The sequence below is a fragment of the Mobula hypostoma genome, chromosome 17, assembly GCF_963921235.1.
Source record: "Mobula hypostoma chromosome 17, sMobHyp1.1, whole genome shotgun sequence".
Lineage (NCBI taxonomy): Eukaryota > Metazoa > Chordata > Chondrichthyes > Myliobatiformes > Myliobatidae > Mobula > Mobula hypostoma.
The window spans coordinates 47,066,993-47,087,792 of record NC_086113.1 but is presented as its reverse complement, the minus strand read 5'-3'; the positions used below and the strand labels follow the sequence as shown (position 1 = coordinate 47,087,792).

General features: G+C 40.0%; 1 protein-coding gene across 2 annotated transcripts in view; it reads left to right on the top strand.

Annotated features, from left to right (window-relative positions):
- The window catches only part of anln (anillin, actin binding protein), a 65,666-nt gene that overhangs the window by 11,113 nt on the left and 33,753 nt on the right, over nucleotides 1–20,800 (top strand). For both annotated transcript variants that reach the window (XM_063069853.1, XM_063069854.1), the window contains exons 3-9: nucleotides 1,016–1,327; nucleotides 8,094–8,446; nucleotides 9,612–9,858; nucleotides 11,187–11,380; nucleotides 11,982–12,080; nucleotides 13,498–13,684; nucleotides 19,828–19,968. In XM_063069853.1, the coding sequence (XP_062925923.1) occupies nucleotides 1,016–1,327; nucleotides 8,094–8,446; nucleotides 9,612–9,858; nucleotides 11,187–11,380; nucleotides 11,982–12,080; nucleotides 13,498–13,684; nucleotides 19,828–19,968 (1,533 nt within the window). The remainder of the gene's footprint in view (nucleotides 1–1,015; nucleotides 1,328–8,093; nucleotides 8,447–9,611; nucleotides 9,859–11,186; nucleotides 11,381–11,981; nucleotides 12,081–13,497; nucleotides 13,685–19,827; nucleotides 19,969–20,800) is intronic.

The window sequence follows — 20,800 nt, the reverse complement described above, 5'->3', positions numbered from 1 at the left end:
GCTTAACCAGCTTTTTTTCTTAATAGGGTTAATATGATTCACTCGTGTATTGCTTGTTATGATAAATTACAAATATGAAGAACATGCAAGTCTTTTTCCTTCAGAATAACAGATTCTGGGGCAAAATTGTATAGATATTTAAAGCAAAGTAAAGGCAAGAAAGAAAAATAAAACACTGGTTTTGGTTACTTAGTGTTTTTTTCTTATTGGGGTGTGCATGCCACTGGCAAATATTGCATTTACTGTATTATAAAGCCAGATAGGTTTTCCCAAGAGCAAAGGACAGTAAAATAAGGAATTCATCACCTTTTCTGTTTTTTTTTTGATAGAGCTACTTGTAATATTCCTGATTTTTAGATTGTAGGATAAGGAGAGAATTGTTAAACAGGAGATGGAAGCAGGATAGATTACTTTGGTTGCCTCCATGTGCTGCTTGATCTTGGTTTTTTTTTGCAATTTCTTGTGTAAGTAAGTAATTATGTAGACATGTTAACACAAATAACTAATTTCTGTGATACTATTTTATGAATATCTTATTGACTGTTAAAGCCTTTGGTGGTCATGACAAATGAAGAATATGCCAAAAGTATTTCTGTGGGGAAAATAAATCCATGATTTTACGTAAAATAACATACTTTGAGTGATGTAACTCAAATTGTTGCCACTAGTTACTGCTGTTGCATTAAGATATGTAATTACTTTTGCCATCAAGATGGATGCAGTATTATTTGAGTGTAAGATTAATAATAGTGGGTAATATCCACACAAGTATGGGGATTATTGATCAGAGGCACTTGAATGGACTGGGAGAGATGAGATGTGAACACAATTAAAAGGCGAACCTCTAATTATTAAAGAAATCATAATGTAAACACACTAAATTATAATTTATACATGATTTTCAAGTTGTACTTTTATATATTTCGTCTCCATAGGCAAATAGTCTCCATAATTTATTGCATATTCTATCTTCGACAAAATTTTGCGTATTTAATTGATTTTTTTTTATATTCAGCAAAAACATCAACCAATCCTTCTCCATCTAAAAAACGTTGTTCAGATAAAATGGAAACCCCAATCCAAGACATAGAAAATGAAGAACCAAACACTCCCATGACTGAATTCGTTGCACAGACTCCACCCGCCATCAATCCTGTTGCACAATCTCCATCTCTGATTGCTTCTGTTGCTCAATCTTCAAGTCAACCGAGGCAATTAATTAACGAACAGGAAGAACAGAGGGTGAAACAAGATGCACTCCCAGTTACATCCCTGAAGAATCGGATGCAAAAGCTAGCACAGCAGTTGCGTACATGGGACTCTGAAGGTATAGTTTGATTCTGTTAGACTATGACTATCAATTTCAATGTGGCTTGTTTCTTGCTTTCTCTTTTAAAATAATGCTTCTTTCAGATATTCAGAATTGTAATATTGGATTTGGGTCTTTCCCAAGACTACTTGCATTTGTAAAGTACACAGATGGTACTTTAAATCATCCCAAGATGCCTCACTGAGCAGTTTTAAAAGAGAAAAATGAAAATAAGATTGAACCCAAGACATGATAGGACAACTGACCAAGCTTGGTCAAATCAAGTTTCAAGGAATGTCAAAAATGAGGACAAATATGTAGAAATGTCTAAGGATGCACTTCCAGAATGTAGAGTATTAGCAGCTGGAAGATATGGTCATGCGTCTTAGGACAAAGAAAATCTGTCTTGGGCAAAAGGCATGAATTTGAGGTTTATGTGGCAAGCAGCAAAATAAATCTAAAACGAAAATAAGTAGCTTTAAATTTTTATCTTAGAAGTTAAGAAAATCTTATTCAAGTTAAGTTGTCTAACAGTGAAACAGTGAGAATTACCTAATTTTCCCAAAATCTTGTATCCAGGAAGGAATATATACATACAGTTCTTGATTTGTCCCGGTCAAAGGAAAGAAGAACTTTGACATTTATAATCATTGAGTGTCTTTTAGTCACATGATGTTGCTCAGAGGATGGTACATCACATTGTAAGTTTATAAATGGGTCAGAAGTAATCTTGAGACATGATTTGCCAAATGCTTGTGGAAGGCTTTTGGAAATGGCTCACTGCAACATGTCAGGGGCACCATAGAACTGAGCTGTTAGTGCTGCTCCTTCACAGCTTCTGGAACGTAGGTTCAATCCTGACTTTGGTGTTGTCTGCTCATTCTTTGCGTGACAATGTTGATTTTCTCTCTCATCCCAAAAGTATGCCTATAGGTTAATTATCTTCTATAGCTACTACGTTACTCGTTAGAATAGGCTAATGTCAAAAGAAATCAAAGGGGAAATAATGGACACAATGAAAAAGGTTTCAGGGATAGAGGGATTAATAAGGAAACGGTGAACAGGACTGGTTGGATTGCTAACCAGAAGGTGGCATGTACCTGTTGTATCACTTTAAGTACAATGCACCAGGAGATTTGTCCCTTGCTTCCAAATATGTGCATCATAATTGCCATATAATTTCTCCGCCCTGAAAAATTGGGTGGTATAGTAGTGTAGTGGTTAACACAGTGTTTACGATACCAACGACCGGGTTCAATTCTTGCCGCTGCCTGAAGGGAGTTTGTATGTTCTCCCCGTGACCTCATGGGTGCTCTGGCTTCCTCCTACAGTCTAAAGACCTACCGGTTGGTAGGCTAATTGGTCATTGTAAAGTGTCCTGTGATTAGGCTAGGCAACATGCCTTGAAGGGCCTATTCCGTGCTGTATCTCAATAAGTAAATAAATAGAATTTATTTCTATTTGTGACAGACTTCTTTTCAATAATGAAATTTCATCGGTCTTAGTTTTTTTTAACATCTTGCTTCTATAATAGATTTTGTAAGTGAATGAGTTTTAAAAAAAGCTTGCTTATTTGTTTTTATGAAATTTCAATATAACTGCTCAGTCTAGTTAATGACATCACTAATGAATGCCAGGGATCCCTTTAGTGCTGTCGCTAAGATGGAAATAGCATTGAATGGGGGGGAGGGGGGAGGGAAGTAGTGGGGGAGTGCATTCTAGATTAGAAAAGAAGTACAGTTCCTCCCAGGGTTACAAGCATCCAACTAGTGCTGGTATTACAAAATCCCTTCTTTAACAAGTAATAGTAGAACATGTCAACCACCAGAGGGCTCTGCACCCTAGTGCTAATATAATATCTTTGCGTGCCTTAAGTATCTTTTAACGTACTAACTAATACAAGGGTGGGCATGGTAGTGTAGTGGTTAGCACAATGCTTTACAGTACCAGCGACTTGGTTTCAATTGCCACCATTGCCTGTAAGGAGTTTGTACATGACCACATGCGTTTCCTCTGGGTGCTCTGGTTTCTTGCCGCAGTCCAAAGATGTACCGGTCGGTAGGTTAATTGGTCATTGTAAATTGTCCTGTGACTAGGCTAGGATTAAATTGGGGGATTGCTGGGCAGCATAGCTTGAAGGGCTGGAAGGGAGGGTTTATTCCACACTGTATTTCAATAAATAAATATTACTTGTGATAGTTCAGGATGCAGATGAGCTGCAGTACTATTCTTTGGAATAGTATTTAAGGCAAATTATAAAAATACTTCACATGGACTGCACTCGCTCCCACCGCACTCAACGGTAGTATAGTAAGGTCAAAGGTACTGGGGTAGAGCTACAATGGACAATAGTGCCACTTCTATCATCGATCATATTTTCTGTCTCATCATTATACCTCAGTGGGAGAATCATTACAGAGAAAAAAATTGTGCTGCTCATCCTTGCAGGAACAAAAAAAAAATCACTTGCCTGGTAAAAGGGGGAGACTTGACAATTTAATGGAGGGTTCTAAAGATCAAGGTATGATGATAAAAGGAACAACCATTGCATGCAAAGTTAAAATGGTGAGGATTTTCCTCTCTATCTCCAGATAATTCATATTTGTCTGAGGATTGAACTTCTGACAATGTGGTGAAAATACAGCTGTTAGGGTGTGACATAACACTGATATTGCAAGAATTTGTGTATAACTGAAGGCAATCATCTCATCATTCAATATGAAAATTGTTAGTAACCTTCTTGTGGCCTTTTAATATTGCCAATATAACATCTTAGAGTGACTTGAATATACTAGCTTTTAATCTGCCAGCTAATATAGCTTGAAATAGGATTGAGATGAACTGCAGTAAAATACTTTGGAATGTATTTGAGATAAGTTAAAAAGATACTTTACCCCTCCCCCCATGTTTAACTGCTCTATAAGGTCAAATGCCTTTGGGAAGTATTTCAAAGGACTGTAGAGAAGTCTTTGATATATTAGACACAAAGGGGTGAAATGAATAAAATAGCCTTAAGAGGGTATTGTGCCAGGGGACAATGTTGGAAGATGAGGATGACGGTTATGAATTCAATGCACTGAAGCTGCAGCACAGCTCTTCATTAGAGCTCAGTGAGCATTTAATTCATGCTTAAGTATGATGTTACTGATAAAATCAGCATCTCTAGTAATTGAAGATTGTCCTAAGCTGCCTTGTTGAATCACTGCAAGATTACTTAGTGAGGAGTACCAGAATTTTGACCAATTCACTGTGAGAAATGGCAATACCTGTCCATATTGCAATGTGGTTCTTATAATAATCACACTGGATTGTGGGAGAGGAAATGTTTAAAAAATGTATACTGTATAAAGACTACAATCAACATATTTTTCAGTAACTGTGTGTTAAGCTAGGTTGTAAAGCGAGGCATTATTGAACTTTCAGCACATCTTGTATTTTCCATGATTTGAAATAACAGAGGCATCACTACTCTAAAAAATCATACTGTTATAAATCTTAGCATCCGTAGTGAAATTAAGGGCAACCCTACCAAAAGAAAACTAGCTATATTCAGTATTAAAAGGAAGCTGATGCCTTTTTAAAAACATGGATATTTAATACCTTACATACTTAAGGTAATAGAGTCTTTTCCCCAGGGCTGGAATGGCTAGCACTGTCATGGTCCGGTCCGTGAAGTCCGCATTCCGGTTCACGGTCCGGTCCGTGGGCTCAGGACTCCGGGTCTTCCAGCTGTCCATTGGTTGAGTTAATCATTGGCACCCGATTCCCATCTTTGGGCTTGCAATATAAGTAGCCTTGGGATTGAGCGTGGGCTGCTGGTTTGTCTTGTCAGTCCCCCTTGGAGCAACCTGCTGATGAAACCATTTGTGATCTCTAGGCCTGGTTGGACGACGACTGCTTCATGGAACCTTGTTGCCACTTGTAGGAGTAGTCTTTCCGGTATGGATTAGGCTGTTTCCCGGGCCAGCTGAGTGGCTGCCAGCCACTCCGAGCTAGGTAGGGATCCGGCTGTTCCTGTAGCCAGCTGAGGTTGCTGGCTCAACTGAGACTTGGAGCTACCCCGGAGCAGAGATGGAACTGTCTGTTGTTCTCTGGTATTTGTCTCTTCTTGTCCTCTCCTCCGTGGGTAAGTCAGGCCGTCTTGCTGTTGCCCCGGGGGGGTCATGTCTTGTCTTGTCCTCGCCTCTGTGGGGTAAGCCAGGCCGTTTTGCCGTTGCCCTGCAGGGGGGGGACCTGTCTTGTCTTGTCCATGCCTCTGTTGGGTAAGTCTGGCCATTCTGCCATTACCTGACGGAGAGACCTGTCCCACCTTGGTGTGGAGATGAAGTTGAGTCCCGGCTTGTCGAAGGATAAGTCCCAGCTCTATGTTGATGTTCAGTTCCCAGTCTGTCTCTCAGCTTCGGTCTCCGAGTTATCAGCATCCGCATTTTGAAGACAAGCTCCAAGAATCCTAGCCTTGACCATTCTGCAGCCAAGCTCTAAGAACCCAAGCCTCGAGGATCCCAAGCCAAGCTCCAAGAACCCAAGCCTCGAGGATCCCAAGCCAAGCTCCAAGATCCCAGGCCTCGAGGATCCCAAGCCAAGCTCCAAGAACCCAAGCCTCGAGGATCCGTAGCCAAGCTCAAGACCCAAGACCCCAAGCCTCAAGGATACCTAGCCAAGCTCAAGACCCAAGACCCCAAGCCTCGAGGATTAGAGCCAAGCTCAAAACCCAAGACCCCAAGCCTCGAGGATCCCAAGCCAAGCTCAAGACCCAAGACCCCAGCCTCAAGCCATGTCATGTCCTTGCCTGGTTCTGGGGTCCGAGCCCGAGGCAAGACCCAGGTTCTGGGTCCTTGTCCAGTCTTGGGCTCAGAATCCGAGCCTTGTCTTGTCTCCAAGCTCAGGCTTCTAGACCCCAGCCACGTCCTGTCCTGAAGCCATGTCATGTCCTTGCCTGGTTCTGGGGTCCGAGCCCGAGGCAAGACCCAGGTGCTGGGTCCTTGTCCAGTCTCAGGCTCGGAGTCCATGCCTTGTCTCCTAGTCCATGGTTCCTAACCCTGGTCCTGCTTTCCCTAGCCCAACTCTGCGTTCTTGTCCCTGCTCCTTGGCGGAATCCTGTCACGTCCCTACTCTAGTCAAGTCCTGTTCCTTGTACTTCAGTGTCTGTGTCTCACATTTGGGTCCGTTCCCAGCACCCCTTGTGACAAGCACGAGAAGGCATAGTTTTAAGGTGCTTGGAAGTAGGGACAGAGGAGATGTCAGGGGTAAGTTTTTTACGCAGAGAGTGGTGAGTGCGTGGAATGGGCTGCCGGCGGCAGTGATGGAGGCGGAAACGAAAGGGTCTTTTAAGATGGTTACATGGAGCCTAGAAAAATAGAGGGCTATGGGTAAAGCCTAGGTAGTTCTAAGGTAGGGACATGTTCAGCACAGCTTTGTGGGCCGAAGGGCCTGTATTGTGCTTATGTTTTCTATGTTTCTATGTATACTTGAGCCTTTGTTCTTTTGTTTTGAAGTAATGGAAAATAAGAGTTTGGATGAACTGTAAAATCTAAGATACAAACTAATATTAGGATTTTTATCTTGCATTTCTTTGACATAGAAAGAAGTGATTTCACCCATTCAGTCTGTCACTTCTCAGAGTAATTCCATCAATCCCATTCACTCTTAAACCTCCTATTTTCTACAACTTTTTCTCTCACGCACAACCCCTGATTCTCTCTCTACAGTAGTGGTTATTCACTGTAACCAATTTAACATAACAACTAGCATGCCTTTGGGATTTGGGACAGAACTTGAGCAAACATTGTGGTAATAAGGTGAATGTGCAAATTCCATACAGACAATATTAAAGTTTAGAATTTAATCCAGGTCTTTGAAGCCATGAGGCAGCTGTGCTGTCTGTAACTCCACGTAGCTGACTGTTAACGAGAAAAGATTTGGGATTAAGTGCCTTATATATTTTTGTCTTAACTTTGTTCAACATGCTGTTTGTTTCATGACATGCAGGGGGTGCACTGAAATGACGTAATTCATTTGTATCATTGTAGTCCATGCCATTTGAGGAAGGTCTTATTTTTTGTTTAGGTAATGAATAAGTTTTGAGAACACTGATGCAGCAAACAAATTAAAGGAGTGCTCAAGTTGAATCCTTTGGTATTCCTCAGTTTATTAGTTGCAGAATTCAGCTTTTTCATGGGATTGATATGGAGGGCACCAATATATTAGACAATGAAATAGGCTTTTAGGATGTAGATTATATAATTTGAATGCAATTTTTGTCTCCATATGTTGAGAAATGTATCATTTTATTAGTGTGTGAAGTAATTAATAAAGTGTGTTTTGCTGACAGCAGTGTTATGGTCAAAGGAGAAAGTATTTGCTGGGAGCGAATTTTCATTCTAACGTGGAGCCACTCCCTCGTTGGAAAGCCAGAAATGAGAGGGATCTCAATGGACCTAAGAAAATTATTTTAAATTGCAGTCATTTCCTGAACTAAAAGTCTTAACCTTTTAGTTGGAAGAGAATAATTTGTGTTAGAAATATTCTTCACTCTTCTTTTATGTATGCTAGAGACATAAAGATATACTGTTAATATCTTGATCAAACTTACAAATGTGACAAAGGTGCAATGTAACCTGGTGATAATTCTATTTATTATACTAGTTCTAGATTAGCAGAAATGCATTAACATTTTTACAAATGCTATCTGCTCAGGACATAACGTTCATTAATTCCGTATGTTAAAACAAAGATTCGGATCCTCAAGTATCTTCTTTTTTCATGATTTGCATCTTCACAACAGGTAATGAGATTGATTCACCTGTAACACCTACACAGTCATGGAAGCCTGCTTCACCTCCACCTCCACCTCAGCAGGCAGTAAGTACTGTTGAGTCTAAAACCCCAGTTGGAAGGAAAGGACGGCTTGCAAATCTGGCTGCAGCAATTAACTCCTGGGACGATGACTTGAGCCATCCGATCATTAAGCATAACAAGCCACCAGGACAGCCTGGTACTGCTTGTTTACCAGCTTCCTCTGCAACGAACAAAGATCCTGCTACTACTGAAAGCTGTGGTATTATCCAGCAGGCTGTAATTTCCTCACAACGGCCTCTAGAAAATACAGTTAATAAAACAACTTCTACCATCTCGCAGGTAGGTGAATTTGTTTGCAAATAAGCTCAAATCCCAGAAGTAAATGGGTTATTCTTTAAAATGTACATCTCACTAAGAGATGTTTTAGTATTTTCTAATTAGCTAGATCTGTGGTGTTTGCCTTTAACTGCTGCCCCATACTTTATGGCGATTTATGAGCAGATATCCTTAAAGAAATGCTTTGCTTTTCTTTTCTGTTTGTATTATTTAAATAAGATGGGTTGCCTGTCCTCAGTCATGTATATTACTTGAGTACGTTTCCCTATTCCCTTGAATTTGCCGCAATGCATACCATGCCTTTTGCGTACTTGCATTTTGTTTGCACCAACTCCCTGCTATTTTATTGTTCCAATTACTGCTTTTAAAGATGACTCAAAGTAAATGCTGATTAAATTTCGACAATGAATGTAAGATTGAGTTGCCACTGTACTTGAGGTTATTTATCCTCACTGGATGCCCTCCTATGGACTTTCTGACATGAAACTATTGACTAATTATCGATAATTGCTAGGTTTTTTTTAATGTTTGCTGGATAGCAGCCTATTTGTAGCTTCCTGATTTAAGTCCAATTACGTCACATATGGTGTTTGCATAATAACTGGTATATCACTATTGATAGAGTCCTGTAGTATAGTTAAAAATGCATAATGACTAGGAATGTTAGTACAATGTTTTTTTTTAGTTTGAACATTTATGAAGAACAATCAATGCTAACATTTCCCAAATGGTCAGCTGCTACAGCCTTTTTACTAATAAGCAAAGCTCGGAACCTTTACCTCCACCTCAGCAGGCAGTAAGAATTTTTGAGTCTAAAGCTCCATCTGGAAGGAAAGGACAGCGTGCAAATCTATCTGCCAGAATTTTTTGGGATCCATGGATCCCAAGTGACAAAGTAAAGCCTCCTTGACTAGAGAGTACTGTATTTCATGGATTGGTAGTCAAAGGTATGGGGGGGGGCTTCATTCAAATAACTATAAGAAAATAACTATAACTTCAATCCACTGAAAAAAAAGTTGGGATTTCTGGAAATTTCAATCCCTTTTTGGTGCAATAGTGACTTTAAATGTATAGAAACTTGAATAAAATCTCTGATAGCTGTTAATGAGAGATTTATGAATGAAAATCAATGTGCTATTCTAATTGTTCTGGGTAATTATTTTGTCAGGAATCAACTCAGTCTAATAGTCATTTACCGAAGGTGATTCCACCCACTTCAAAGAGAACTCAAGAGAATAAGCCACCGTTACCTAAAGGAGCACTTGCCCCCCATCAGCTCCAGCCAGGTCCGACGAAAACTGAGAAGACACAATCATTAGCAACAAGAGTGATAAGTTCCCAGAGTCAGAGTGAGTTTAAGGATCAACCAAAGAGAGATACAGTTGCTCAGTCTGGAAATAGTTTGACCACCCCAGGTAAGATAGTTTCCAAAAGATTTTAAGATGTGGCTCAAAGGAACAAATTATCTGGAGATATTTGCCTTGTGCAAATAATTAATTTGACTTTCTGTTTTAGTATTTGCATATTTAATAACTGGCTTTGTTTTAACTGTTTTCTACAATCTTTGCCCATATTGAATGCTCGAGTTGAAAAGGCTCTAACTGGCTCACTGCCTGGGAAGATTATGTTGCTACAGATTGGTGATTACATTTGGATGGTGGCTTGCTTCAGTTCTGTGTAGGGAAGCATTGTTACATTTGTACAGGGTACAAGTGAGGCCACACATCAGCTCCAGCTAATAGAAAGTGTTGATAAAATGATAGAGAGATACAGCAATGAAATAGGGCTTTTGGCCCACTGAGACCATGTCAGCCATCAACCATCAACGCCTAAAATTCTCTCCACACTCTCATCAACTCCCCCTGATTCTACTACTCACTTATACACTTGGGACAATTTACAACTACTAATTAACCAACCAACGGGCACATCTTTGGGATGCGGGATGAAACTGGATCTCCTGTTGAAAACTCACATGGCTGCAGGGACTCCATGGAAGGTCAAGTTTGAAAGTGGGTCACTGGCACAGTGAGATAACAATCGTCACCCGTGTCACTATGTTGCCCCAAATTGTACTCTGTACAATTTTGGTCCCCATATTTTAAAAAGATAGTACTGGCATTAAAATGTACTGTATTAATTTCTGTGATGGCTTGGCTTCTGAGTGGCTAAAGAATTTAGATCTATATTATTTGGAGTCTGGAAGAATAAGAGGTGATCTTATTATAATTTAAGATCCTTAGGGGGTGTGACAGGGTTTACTTTGAGGTGTTTTTACAAGTGAGAATCCCAAATAAGGAGACATTGCTAAAAGACTTGGGGCAGGCATTTTCAACTGAGGTGCATAACAACTTCTTATAGAGAGTGATGACTTTCTGGATTTCTGTACTTCAGACGGTTATGCATACTGATCATTGCAAGTTTTTAGAGGAAATAGATACATCTTAAAGATAAGAAAATAAAGGGCTACAGGAAATGTAAACAATGCTTTCTATGGACAATTAACTTTAGGATCAACCTTATATTATCAATTACTTTTGAGGAAATGTATGTGGTGCATCCACTTAAAAGAAAAGTTAGTTGCTTCTTACATTCGATAAATTATTTCTGTTTAAAATTTGGTAGTTACAAAACTAAGTTTAAAGACATGCAATGTATTTGGCATATTGGGTGCACTTGATGCACTTTTCACCTGTTGTTGGATTATAAAGTGACACGCTTCTTATTTTCAAATAAATTAAAGGTGGTTCAGGAGTGAAATCTTTTCTGGAACGTTTCGGTGAGCGCTGCCAACAATACAGTGGGACAAGTCCTACGCCATCCACTCCTGGACAGAGAACTCCCAATGTTACTCCCAGCACTAAAGCAATCCAGGAGCGGCTACTTAAACAGCAGGAGCTTTCCAGTACAGCAAATCTAACTCAGCAACTTAAACAGGTCTGAATTAGGGACTTCACTGCAGATTCTATCTTTGCTTCTAGATGAAGACCACAATGTCTCAGCTTATGTTTGAGCTTGGGGTGGGGCTGTGTGGTGTAGTGGAGAGAAAAGCTTGCATATTTGAAACCCCATCCATTAGTTTGAAAATCTCAAAACACTTAAAAGTACTTTACTGACGATATAATTTCTTTTTCTTGTGTTAATATTGCTTTAACAATAGCTGCACATATTAGTCAAAACGATAATTGAAAGTAAAGTTTTGTATCTACATAGCATGAGCTTTAGGATGCTATACCTTTGCATGTGCTAAAAGAGCCACATTTAATGGGAGAAATACACAATTTTCAATGTATAATATGAATTTGGGTATATCTGTAGCAGAAGATTACTCTATAAAATTTTTAAGAATGCCTATTTCAAAAACATTTCAACTCAGTTGAATTTTGTTTTTTAAATTCTGGTTGCATAATTAACATTGTGATTTTTCTTAACATTGAGGACTATTATTCTGAAATGATTTTTGAATTCCATCTACAGCATTTTGAATATACCTGAAATGTTCCCTCTTTATGACTTTGCTATTATAATTGTATTCTAGGAGCGTGAAAAAGAGCTGCAAGGTATTCGTAATCGGTTTCAGAAAAACAACTTATGGAGTGCTGATAAGAGAGAAAATTGTCCTAACAGTCTGCGTGAGGTGTGTATGTGACTCTTTTTCTTAAAAAAGAGCTGCATAGTGATGAGAGATGGATGACGTTTGACTCTTCTGAGAAGAGTCGAGAGTCATGGCATCAGTCTTGCAACCACTAATTTAATTTGCAGATGGTACTAGCTTGCATTATCCAATCTTAACTGATGAACTTTTAGATGTTTCTTAAATCTAGGTCTGAAATCAGACTCTTGATGAGCCAGCACAATGATGATTTGCAATGTTTGTTTCAGTATATTTAGATTTTTAGAAAATTGCTAAGCTCTTTTAAGAAACTTGTTGATGTTAATTTCGTTAATAAATGATTTTGTAGGGTTAGTGTTCTTAAAAAGAAGTCCTGAGTATCAATTTAACAACAGCAAGTTGCAGTTTAGAGCACGATTTCATGTAACAAAATAGCACAAACTTTATAAAATTATTTTTGACACTGAAACATGAGAAAATACTAAAAGGTAATTTTTAAATGTTGTTAAAGAAAGGGAAAGGAGGAATTTTTGGGGAATTAATTCCGGAACAGGATGAAAACAGCTGAAACATCACCATCAGGGGTGACGTAAAACAAAATGGTGGTCTGCAAGGCTAAAAGTACTAAACTGCTGGAATTAGAGCTATATGACTGCAGAAAGCTACATAGATGATGAGGACAGCAGAATTTCCATGATTTGGAAATTAAATTGAGAATTTTAAAATCCCTAACAATTGCTTGACTGATCCAGCAAAGGGCCATTGGTTTGTGCTAATGGTGAATGGGGCTTGCTGCAAGTTAGTATATGAGCAAGAGTTTAGATTATCAAACTTGAGTTCAGTGTGGAAATGACAAAGTTTGCCAAATTTTGATTTGATATAAAACATAATAATCTCCAACTGGTTAGGCATTATAGTTGATTTCTTGTCTGATCATGTCATGTAGCTTAAAAAAATTACCAACAGCAGATTTAATATTATCTTATTTTCAAATTATTGCTTAATGTTTAGAAGATCAGCTTCAATTTTCATTGTTAATCTGAGCCTTGGCTCACACTTGGGGCCACTCAGGGCAGACATCATCTCATGTTGTCAGACATTCAAAATCCTTTTGTGTCAAAACAAAGCAGACATGTGCATATTGGAAGTTTTACTTTCTTGGTGAAATAAACTCTTCATTTGATATTTTACATAAATTTGCCATTTAAAACAGAACAAATCATAGGGATTTGAGTGAAGTATGCTCTGTTATTGTGATTGTTATTCCAAATATGTGAGATGTAGTGGTTAAGCCAGAGGATTTGCAGTACTGATCTTGGATGAGAGAAATGATCGTGTACTGTATGTTTCAGTAAATGTAAACCTGTAATGTTTCATGTTCCATTTGTAAATGAGAACATATGGAGGAGTTAATTGTGTCTACTTTTAAATTTTAAAATAGGATTCCAGTGAACCCCTCTTTAGGTCATCTGAGCAGAGGACTGCAGAAGTTCACAGAACCCAGATGAGTACTGTGCAGCATTCACCTCAATCAATATTGGAACCAAACACAAAGTCACTATGTCAATCTACATTAACAGAGGTGCTTGAGCCATCTGCTGTGAAAATATCTAGCACAGAATCAGAAGGTATAAAACTTTATTCAAATAAATTAGTTGTTTAATTCCATATTAATTTTGAGAACTGACCAATGAATCTATTGGACATGAGAGGAAACAAACATCTGCACCAGGTGCATTGAGCTGCAGCTCCTTAGCGACCGCATTAGGGAATTGGAGATCCAGCTCGATGACCTTCGTCTGGTCAAGGAGAGTAAGGAGGTGATAGAGAGGAGCTATAGGCAGGTAGTTTTCCGAGGCCTGGGGAGACAGATAAGTGGGTAACAGTCAGGAGAGGGAAGGGCACAAGCAGATGCTAGAGAGCACCCCTGTGGCTGTCCCCTTTAACAATAAGTACTCCTGTTTGAGTACTGTTGGGAGAGATGGCCTACCTGGGGGAAGCAACAGTGGTCGCACCTCTGGCACAGAGTCTGGCCCTGAGGCTCAGAAGGGTAGGGAAAGGAAGAGGATGAAAGCAGTGATAGGGGACTCTATAGTTAGAGGGTCAGACAGGTGATTCTGTGGACGCGGGAAAGAAACGTGGATGGTAGTTTGCCTCCCAGGTGCCAGGGTCCGAGATGTTTCTGACTGCATCCACAATATCTTGAAGTGGGAAGGAGAACAGCCAGAGGTCGTGGTATATATTGGTACCAACGACATAGGTAGGAAAAGGGAGGAGGTCCTGAAAGCAGACTACAGGGAGTTAGGAAGGAAGTTGAGAAGCAGGACCTCAAAGGTAGTAATCTCTGGATTACTGCCTGTGCCACGTGACAGTGAGTATAGGAATAGAGTGAGGTGGAGGATAAATGCGTGGCTGAGGGATTGGAGCCGGGGGCAGGGATTCAGATTTCTGGATCATTGGGACCTCTTCTGGGGCAGATGTGACCTGTACAAAAAGGACGGGTTGTACTTGAATCTGAGTGGGACCGATATCCTGGTGGGGAGATTTGCAAAGGCTATTGGGGAGAATTTAAACTAGAATTGCTGGGGGGTGGGAACCGAACTGAAGTGACGGAGGAAAGGGAGGTTGGCTCACAAATAGAGAAAGCTTGGAGACAGTGCGAGAAGGAGGATAGGCAGGTGACAGAGAAAGGACGCACTCAGACCAATGCAAGGAGTATTATGAATCAAGCAGATGAGCTTAGAGTCTGGATCAGCACTTGGAGCTATGATGTTGTGACTTGGATGGTGCAGGGGCAGGAATGGCTACTTCAAGTGCCAGGTTTTAGATGTTTCATAAAGGACAGGGAGGGAGGCAAAAGAGGTGGGGGCGTGGCACTGTTGATCAGAGATATTGTCACAGTTCATGTTCAGGTGATATTTACATGGGGTTCTGTGTAGATACATTGTCCAATGAGACAGGAAAAGGATGGTAAGGTACAGGAACCGTAGTGTACAAAAGCTGTTGTAAATCTAGTCAAGAAGAAAAGAAGAGCTTACGAAAGGTTCAAAAAACTAGGTAAGGATAGAGATCTAGAAGATTATAAAGCTAGCAGGAAGGAATTAATAATGAAATTAGGAGAGCCAGAAGGGGCCTTGGCAGACAGGATTAAGGAAAACCCCAAGGCATTCTACAAGTATGTGAAGAGCAAGAGGATAAGATGTGAGAGAATAGGACCAATCAACTGTGACAGTGGAAAAGTGTGTATGGAACTGGAGGAGATAGCAGAGGTACTGAATGAATACTTTGCTGCAGTATTCACTACGGAAAAGGATCTTGGCAATTGTAGGGATGACTTGCAGCAGACTGAAAAGCTTGAGCATGTAGATATTAAGGAAGAGGATGTGCTGGAGCTTTTGGAAAGCATCAAGTTGGATAAGTCACTGGGACCAGACGGGATGTACCCCAGGCTACTGTGGGAAGTGAAGGAGAAGATTGCTGGGCCTCTGGCGATGATCTTTGCATCATCAATATGGACAGGAGAGGTTCCGGAGGATTGGAAGGTTGCGGATGTTGTTCCCTTATTCAAGAAAGGGAGCAGGGATAGCCCAGGAAATTATAGACCAGTGAGTCTTACTTCAGTGGTTGGTAAGTTGATGGAGAAGATCCTGAGAGGCAGGATTTATGAACATTTGGAGAGGTATAATATGATTAGGAATAGTCAGCATGGCTTTGTCAAAGGCAGGTCGTGCACGATGAGCCTGACTGAATTTTTTAAGGATGTGACTAAACACATTGATGAAGGTAGAGCCGTAGTTGTAGTGCATAGGGATTTTAGCAAGGCATTTGATAATGCAAGGCTTATTGAGAAAGTGAGGGGACCTTGCTTTGTGGATCCAGAACTGGCTTGCCCACAGAAGGCAAAGAGTGGTTGTAGATGGGTCATATTCTGCATGGAGACCAGTGAACAGTGGTGTTCCCCAGGGATCTCTTCTGAGAGCCCTACTCTTTGTGATTTTTATAAATGAGCTGGATGAGGAAGTGGAGGGATGGGTTAGTAAATTTGCTGATGACACAAAAGGTTAGGGGTGTTGTGGAACGTGTGGGTAGCTGTCAGAGGTTACAGTGAGACATTGATAGGATGCAAAACTGGGCTGAGAAGTGGCAGATGGAGTTCAACCCAGATAAGTGTAAAGTGGTTCATTTTGGTAGGTCCGATATGATGGCAGAATATAGCATTAATGGCAAGGCTCTTGGCAGTGTGGAGGATCTGAGGGATCTTGGGGTCTGAGTCCATAAGGCACTCAAGGCTGCTATGCAGGTTGACTCTGTGGTTAAGAAGGCATATGGTCCATTGGCCTTCATCAATCGTAGAATTGAGTTTAAGAGCCAAGACGTAATGTTGCAGCTATATAGGAAGGAGGACCGGGTCGAGACAACAGAGACTTTTGGAGAAGAGTAGTTCGGTGGGTAATACCGTCCCGGCTGACCGGAAGTGCACCGAGAGCGGTAAGCGTGAAGGGTTGGGGTGCTTACTGATCTGGCTAACAACGGACGGTGCAATCTGGGGTATATTACGATCGAGGAACGTGTTTGCAGACTGGATATTGAGCTTTTTACTGTTGGACTTCGGCCACATTCCACCGTGATACAACACTTGGCGGCACGGGAGGTCGTTCCTGCCTGTGGCCATCGAACGTGCAACTCCTCCCATGGAGGGTCAGACATCCTGAGCCAATAGACTGGTCCTGGACTTATTTTCCATCTGGCATAGTTTAGCATTTTGTTGTTTGACTGTTGGGGTTTTTTGTATTGCTATACTTACGCTCTATTCTTGATTGGTGCGGCTATAACGAAACCAAATTTCCCTCGAGATTACTAAAGTGTATCTATCTATCTTTATAGGACCCCTGGTCAGACCCCACTTGGAGTACTGTGCTCGTTTCTGGTTGCCTCACTACAGGAAGGATGTGGAAACCATAGAAAGGGTGCAGAGGCAATTTACAAAGATGTTGCCTGGATTGGGGAGCTTGCCTTATGAGAATAGGTTGTGTGAACTTGGCCTTTTCTCCTTGGAGCGACAGGGGATGAGAGGTGACCTGATAGAGTTGTACAAGATAATGAGAGGCATTGATCGTGTGGATAGTCAGAGGCTTTTTCCCAGGGCTGAAATGGCTAGCACAAGAGGGCATAGATTTAAGGTGCTTGGAAGTAGGTACAAAGGAGATGTCAAGAGAGTGGTGAGTGCATGGAATGGGCTGCTGGTGGCAGCGGTGGAGGCAGAAACGAAAGGGTCTTTTCAGAGGCTTCTGGATGGGTGCATGGAGCTTAGAAAAATAGAGGGCTATGGGTAAGCCTAGGTGTTCTAAGGTAGGGACATGTTCGGCACAGCTTTATTGTGCTGTGGGTTTTCTATGTTTCTATTTGTGCTCACCTCAGGATTATTACCAAGTCTCTGAAGAACAAGGTTACAAAACCTTAAAGTAAATGTGTGATTTGGTAATTGTGCAACATATTTAAAAAAAGTAGAGGTCAATTTTGGTTCATCCGGCTTTTTTCAAGAATAAAGTATCATGATGATTCTCTTTGGCAGCCAATTTTAATTTTGTCAGATTGTAATTGTTGCTTTTTGGGTAGTTTGCTTTCAGATATTAAAAGCCTTTGTGTTTATAGCTAAATTAAAAAGCATCTCTTTGTATATTAGTATGTGAGCTTTTACACCCTTGCTGAATTTGGAAAGCTTAAAGATGTATCTTTGTCTTTTACCCTTTAGCAGCTTGGAAAAACGATTTTAAAATGAGCCTTCTCTTTTCTGGTGTAAGCATTCACATCTTATTCAGCACTGGAGTATGATTAGGATGAATAATCTGAAACACACCTTATTTAGTAAAGATAAAACAAAAATAGTTTTTATATTTAAATTTAACATTTTAGAAGAAACCTTTGACATGATCATTTCTGGTGCAGTTAAACAATAGTGCTTTCACTTTTAAAACACATCATTTACAAAGAAAGTTGCAAATATCAGAGCTTTTTTTTTGCAGAAGCTTAATTAAAGGAATAATAAATTGCTTGTCTGTGATAGCATTCAGCTACCTGAACTTGACAGATCTTGATTCAGTGGCAACGGGACTCAGAGATGACTGGAGACAGTACCCTGATGCATGTGATTCAATGTTCATCTATTCATAGGCTCGCGTCTTGTGCCAGTCACTTTTTTTTCATTTCTTCCCTCGTTGTTTCTTGACACCCTCACCACCGCACCCCCACCTTTGACTTGGTTAATCCTAGCAGCACACACCTGTCCACATTTCCAAGCCAGGCTCTGGTTGAAAACCTGTCCATGTTCCTGGCTCTAGGCGCACAACTGGCCCACATTTAGTTCTCCTGAGGATAACGAATGAGCACAGAGGGCAGGGTCACAGTTATATTCAGCTTTTTGGCCTTGGGATCATTCCAAGCTGCTGTAGTTCTGAAACGTCTCTCAGTTTATTACTCAAGGCTGAATTATGTGAAATTTCTATATTAAACGGAAGAAACAGTGATGTAATTTTCTTTCGGCACTCATAAGCAATGCAAGTATACAATGCAAGGTACTCCAGAGTGCAGGCATGCATTAGCTGCACTCATGCTCTTGCGCAAGGAACAGATCCCCTGGAAGATGGTTCTTCATCAGCCTCTCCAGTTCCCTTTAATCCTTTAGGAGCACAGAGACAATACTTTAGCACAACTTTGCACCAGAAAACCTTTTTTTCCACCATTTAGAGATGCAGGTGAAAGCTGACATTGTATTTTAAGAACTTTGCAATTGAAGTTTGTGTTCTTTATCCAGCTTCCATGAACTATGTTGGGGTGTTTCATAGTGCTGTTTTAATGCCAAGTAAAAGCATGTAGCAATTACTGGGCTAAAGCCTTTTGAAAGTTTTAGCAGAAAATTGCTTCCATTTATAAGCACCCTCTTGCATTTTGAAACTGACATTGTAAGGTATAATATTTTCATGCTTAGAATGTGAATGGGGCATTATTCACTGCGCAAAGTGCTATTTATTATGGACTGGGAAAGCATCATATATTAGCACATTTTTAAAGGGAATCAAAGATGATTCTTCACAACTAATGATATTAAAGTTATTTGTAATATCTTAAAATAAATGTGAAATGGCTGTATATGTCTAAATATCCAATGGTCTACCTGGAATGCATAAAACAGAATTATCAGTATTGTATTCAAAGAATACAGTAGTGTGAATGAATTTGATAAAGTACGCACATCTAATTTCCAGTGTTCGTGAAGTGTTGAACGAAGGGTCGATGCTTCTTTTCAAGGAATTATCTGATTAATAAGAATTAGAGATGCCTGAGTATCAGAGTATAGAAAGAAAATCCAACAGCAAAGGTGGTAATTATTCATTATGACCTTACCGGATCTTTGAATGAATTAGCTAATTGTTCCTGCCCTCCCTTTAAAAATAATCCTTTTCAAAAGCACCTTCAAGCTTGTTTCCAAACTGACCAAAGAATCTTGTTCCACGACCTTAGGCAGGTTATAAGAATACGTATTAATGTATCTTTACCTGTCTGAGTTTTTAAGAATTAATTTGTTTGTACGCATTTTTCTTCAGCATCTTCTTTTGATATGGATATTCTTGCTGTAAAATACAAGTGGAATAAGCAAAAATTCAATAAAAGCACTTGTATAATAAAAAACTTGATTCTTAGGGTATTTTAAATAGCTTGTGATTTTGTGATGTTTCTTGGATTTCAACAGACTTTTTTGCTTTCATTTTTATAGTTACTTTCAAAGAGCAAAATGTGAAGGAGGTTCCTAATAACCCTGCTAAATTAAGCCCTTTCAAAAGGATATCCAGTGTTTATGAGCAGTTGCATATTGCTGTAGATGAAGGAGAAAAGGGGAATTGCGATAGAAGTACAGGTAAGAAGTCATTTCTGTTTGCAGCAATAGTTTTAGACTCTCTGAAGTAGTAATTCATTCTGGAACATTTAGTTGTACTAATATTTCTGAGCTTTTAGCATCAATTACTGATATAACCATACTTTCTTAAATAAAAAATTGAAAATTAGCTATAAAATTTTTGAGATACGAGTACTGCAGGTGAAACTGACATCCTTATCCATTCATAACTGGACAGGTAAGCTGCCTTCATGTATTGTTGAAGATCTCTTGCTTCTCAACATAAACAATGAACCTTCTATTCAAGTGGGTAGATGCAGAGTTAGTTTAATAATTCGGCTGATAAATAGTGTGTTCAACTGTACAACTTGCCCTCAGTGCTGCATTGGAGTGTTAGACTAAGTTTTTTGTTCTAGGCCCAGTAATGAGAACTGAACCAGTGCCTTCAACCCATAGAGGGTGCTTCTGTGACCACAGTCTTAAAGCTGTTTCCAGATATTGATCGAGACCACTCTGTACAATAGTCATACAGCATAGATACAGGCCCATTTGTCCAACTAGTCCATGCTGACAACATCATCCTCTCAGGTAGTTCCAGTTGTCCACATTCAGCCCGTAACCCTCCAAGCGCTTCCTGTCTACGTACCTATCCAAATACTTCTACACTGTTTAAACTCTACCCACCTCGACTACGCTTCTGGCAGCTCAGTCCAGGTATTCACTACACTCTGTGTAAAGAAGTTACCTCTCAGGTCTCTCAGCTCCCTCCTTTTTTATCATGGACTCCCCATACCAGGGGAAAAGATTAGGACCATCTATCTTACCTATAAGCTAACCTGTTCTTCTGCTTAGT